General features: G+C 38.8%; 2 protein-coding genes across 2 annotated transcripts in view; one reads left to right on the forward strand and one right to left on the reverse strand.

The window, feature by feature from the left end:
• Positions 1 to 5,073, forward strand: part of RAPGEF6 (Rap guanine nucleotide exchange factor 6) — a 231,350-nt gene that overhangs the window by 42,767 nt on the left and 183,510 nt on the right. The window contains exon 4 of the mRNA XM_004696982.2: positions 4,704 to 4,787. Coding sequence (XP_004697039.1) covers positions 4,704 to 4,787 — 84 coding nt within the window. The remainder of the gene's footprint in view (positions 1 to 4,703; positions 4,788 to 5,073) is intronic.
• LOC105978504 (BBSome-interacting protein 1-like) lies at positions 3,563 to 3,787 on the reverse strand. The gene has a single exon (XM_013004394.1). It carries the CDS (start codon positions 3,785 to 3,787, stop codon positions 3,563 to 3,565), a length of 225 nt encoding a protein of 74 aa, XP_012859848.1.

The raw sequence follows: 5,073 nt of genomic DNA on the forward strand, positions 1-5,073 counted from the left end.
AAAAATCATTTTATTAGGTGGCTCTTACAAATCTTATGACAACCCATCATTCAATTATATTATCTGATTCTGTTCATGAGGCTTTCAGTAACTGACAGTGTGTTGATGCTATTTATAAGATTTTCAGTGGCTAATTTGTCTGAAGTGGACATCCTATTCTTCTTCATAATCTTTTTTTTTTTTCTTTATTGTATGTATTTATTTTGGGTCTTAAAAAACAAAACATCTTTGTAACTCCACACAGCAAAATTTAAATTATACAAGGAAGATAACTTGCCTTTTTTTCCTTAAGCTTCTTGGCTAGCATTTATGTCAAAAACTTAAACTAGATTTTAGAAACATTTAAATGAGGACAAATGCAGGAACACCTACACCTTGTTCATTGACCTCTGTTTAGCGAGAGAGCTTAATGAAGTTTCAAAAATTTGTATAATACCTATCTTTGATGGTGCCTGGCTATCAAAAGATATAGTGTCTGGAGTCTTAAAGGCTTGAAGGTAAACAAGCGGTCATCTAGCTCAGAAGCAACAAAGCCCACATGGAAGAAGCACACCAGGCTATGCGATCACGAGGTGTCGAAGGGATCAGATATCAGGCATCATCAGAACAAAAAAATCTTACCATAGTGAATGAGGGGGGAGTGCGGAGTGGAGACACAAAACCCATTTGTAGGCCACTGGAGATCTCCTTACAGAAGGGTCTTGGGGAGGATACAAGCCAGTCAGGGTGTGATGTAGCAACGATGAAACATACAGCTTTCCTCTAGTTCCTAAATGCTTCCTCCTCACCCCCTACTATCAAGATCCCAATTCTACCGTACAAATCTGGCAAGACCAGAGGATGTACACTGGTACAGATAGGAACTGAAAACACAGGGAATCCAGGACGGATGATCCCTTTAGAACCAGTGGTGTGAGTGGTAATATTGGGAGGGTGGAGGGAGGGTGGGTTGCAAAGGGGGAACCGATTACAAGGATCTATATGTGACCTCCTCCCTGGGGGACGGACAACAGAAAAGTGGGTGAAGGGAAACGTTGGACAGGGCAAGATATGACAAAATAATAATAATTTATAAATTATTAAGGGTTCATGAGGGAGGAGGGAGTGGGTAGGGAGAGAAAAAAAATGAGCTGATGCCAGGGGCTTAGTAGGTGGAGAGCAAATATTTTGAGAATGATGAGGGCAATGAATGTACAAATGTGCTTTACACAATTGATGTATGTATGGATTGCGAAAAGAGTTGTATGAGCTCCTAATAAAACGATTAAAAAATACCAATCTTAATTCTTAATTTTTACTACCAAATGTTAGGAAAATTATTCTTCAAAGACTCAAAAGGTGTTGCATTTAACAGCATCTAAGAAACTATTAGTTGTCAGTAAATAAATACTGAGCCTCGTTACTCAGCCAGGTGTCAGGTCTATGCTTGCTTGCATTGCTTATTAGTGACTCAGCAAACTTACCTGGAACTATGGTCAGAATTTTTATAAAAGTATTATGACGGTATCTAAGATAAGCTTAGATAGTATTAAAATTACAATTCTAAATTTTCACATTTACCTTGGGTTCTTTCAAGTCCATGTTACTTTGGCTTATATTGGGCAGCGGCTTAAAGTTTGTGGGAAAATGTAATGCAAGGATAATAAAATTTTTCCAAGAACTTTTATAGTCACCTTATAATAAGCATTTTCTTTAAAAAAATTTTTTTTTTATTAGGGGCTCATACAACTCTTATCACCATACATACATCAACTGTGTAAAGCACATTTGTACATTCATTGCCCTCATCATTCTCAAAACATTTGCTCTCCTCTTAAGCCCCTGGCATCAGGTCCTCATTTTTTTCCCTTCCCTCTCTGCTCTCCCCTCCCTCATGAACCCTTATAATAAGCATTTTCATGTATTTAATTTTTTGAGACCTTGATGGAGGTAGCCATATATTTTTCAGTTTTGATGACCATGCAGAGTAGGTGAGATGTTATTTAAAATAACTTTTAAGAAGCTCTTTAGTCATTACTGGTTAGTTCAAGATAGCCTTAAACATGATATAAAGTTAAAACATGATATAAAAGCAAAACTTATTTATATACATTTTGTATTGGGTATTATAGAAACCTAGTCTGAACACACACTGCATTTAGCCACCTATACCTGAGAATATTGTCTGTAAACCTGAATAGTTTAAATGCTGAATAATTTAACTTGTAATTCCAAGAACTTGACTTGGGTAAGATGTCAGAAAATGTGGTGAAAAGTATTTTAATTTCTTGTATTCAGTGCAAACCCAAGTTTTTAAATTCTTAATACAAGTCTCATCAATCTTGGGGTTTTTTTTGGTGGCTGAATCTTATCTCTAATTCCAAGAAAAACACACATCTACTCCCCTTATCAGCAAGTAGGTGGGACAAGCTACTTGCTGGCGTGGTTGTCATTCCCTTATGGAAAGTACATGTGGCAAACATGGCCATGCTCTGGCTGCATACATGGGGTTTTCTCCAGTGATCACTCATTTTCAGGGTGGTCTCTTGGCCTTCTGGATAAGAGCCAGTAGCCACTGAAAAGTAGCACCTGCTGCTCCATATTCTTTGGGGGCTCGTCCTTCAAGAGGGCTGTGTCACTTGCCACCAGGCTTGTCTCCTTACTTCCTTGAGGGCTCAGGGTGAAATTCCTGAAGCAAGAAAAAAGGTAGGCTATTTCCTCTCATCTAGTGCCAACGGGTAGCACAAAATCAAAAAGTGTTGGGAGTTGTCCCCAGCATCTCAGAAAAGTACGTCTTCAAGGAGTCAGTCTTGGTGAGAGTTTCAATGAAGGGTTTTGTCTTTACTTAAGGCTTCTTTGAGCTCAGTACAAAGCACCGAGCCCATTATGGGATTGTGTTAGGCATGTCCTGGGCTGTATCTCCAGGCTGCTACCTCTGGCTGAACCCAGTCATGGATGGGAATTCTCTTTGGACCACTTAGAGTTCAGCCGAAATGGAGTTTATCTTAAGGTAAACTTTTAGGCTATTCCTTACATATTCTTCAAGCCTTTCTTCAAAGAAAAGAGGGAATTCCTCTCAGGTTATACGACCTGGACATCAATTTGCGGGTTCCACACCTTCCTTGGCTTGGTAATTGTTTACCTGGTAGGCCAATGTGTCTCCCATTTGCTCATCAGCATCAGCACAGTCAGCTTCTGGATGGATTATCTAGGTAAGTCCAGGTTTTATTAATGAAGGTGGCAATGGCCTCCACCATTTTGTCTATTGTGCCACCTCTTCTGGCAAGCTCTTCCTCCAGCCCAGGCATCTCAACCTCTCCTGACATCCCTGCAGTTGCCTGATTGAGAGACCTTTGTGGTCCTTTGGCTACCTTGCCCATATGATTGGGTTAAATGATTCCATAAGACAAGAGTTTGAGATCCAATCCCCACCAAATCTGGAGGCCGTTGCACAGCTCAATCTTGGTATTTCTGCAGTACCTATTTGAATAATATTAGTTTTATTAATACATTTCTATTAGTATAAGATGTGGATTTTCTTTCAGGTTACTATGAAATGGTAGGCAGGGTTGTGGTGGAAGTACTAGGTCATCATTCGGGGTGTTATTTGCTGCTTTTCCTTTTCTACCAATGCTAGCTGGTGAACTGTATCCTGGGCTGCTTGCTGCATTTTCTCCAGTTTTTCCAGAGTCAGAGGTCTTAAGGGTAAAAGTTTGGGCTTACATAGCACCATTGTGGTTATATCTTCCACAGACAGCTGCCCTTCTTTTGGAAGAACTTCCCGGAACATTGACTTCATTTCCGCCATATCTTAATTGTAAGCTTTTCCAGATGTGTCTCTTCCCATAAGGATCCCCAAATCTGTTCTTAATCTAGAAGTTCTGCCAAAACCTGTTTTCTTTGGGTGACCCTGCTTGTATTTATCATGCCAGTGATAGCATTTTCAGCATCACAGCAACACACAAACTGTCACCATATTACAAACTGACAGACAAGTGGTGGGAAGAAGCTGGTAGAATTCTTCAATTTTTAAACTGCTGGCTTCAGTGGTTAGTGCATAAATTTGAATAGTAATTCTATTAACTGGACTCACTTTTAGGTGTATAGTTATTATCCTGTCATATACAACATAATATTGCAATAAAGACCTTGACATGTTCTTCTAAATTGTGAACAAGATGCCTTTTATTTGTATTTGTTACTTCTCACGAGGTCAACTATATTATTGCTTAGGTGGCATCTCTTCTCCAGGTGTATTTTGACTGCCTTCCAACTTGAGTGGCTCTTATGGTACTATGTCAGACAGTGTTTCGCTGCTATTCATAAGGTTTTCCAGTTGCTTATTTTTAGAAGTGAATTGCCTCTTCCTCAATTGTTCTTATTATGAAAACTGCTGAAAATTGTTCACCCTGCTGTGACCCTGTGAAAATTGTGTGACCCTGCTGGTATTTGAGATACCAGGGCATAGCTTCCAACATTACAGCAACATACAAGCCACCACAGTATGACTAAAACTTGAGTGGGGTTGCCTTGGAATTGGGATTATGGTTTTCTCGTGTGAACATGGGCTGTATCAAATATAGGGGTATTTTAAAATTCCCAACTAGCATTCACTTTAACTTTCAGTGATTTGTAATATGGGAATGTATTTCAAATACCATAGTTCTTATACATGTAAATAGGCTCATTTACTTATTAATTAATTTATTTGCTTATTTAAACAGTTCGGAAACTATTGCGAGATGTTGGTATATCCTGCTTTCTGGATCTGTGCTTATGAAAGACTCCATGGTCTTGCCTCCTTGCAGGTATGTTTATATTTGTTGCTTGAATACCTCAGGCAAAAATAATATTTTTTGAAACTGTAGAACTTCATTCTTTTTTAATGTTAGACTGTTTTATGAAGTATATGGGTTTTCTCCCTGTAGGTGATATATCATATGTCATGTTGGCCGTAATTTGCAGAACTCAGTATTAGGGTATAATTTTAAAAGATATTCTATGACATAATGCCTTACTCAATTGGAAAAGCATGTGGATGGCTGGGAAACGAGGCTGACACCCTTAGAGTATGCACATATTACCTGTTCATTA

The sequence above is a fragment of the Echinops telfairi genome, unplaced genomic scaffold (assembly GCF_000313985.2).
Source record: "Echinops telfairi isolate 266 unplaced genomic scaffold, ASM31398v2 ScPeMD7_7469;HRSCAF=8507_1, whole genome shotgun sequence".
Taxonomy (NCBI): Eukaryota; Metazoa; Chordata; class Mammalia; order Afrosoricida; family Tenrecidae; genus Echinops; species Echinops telfairi.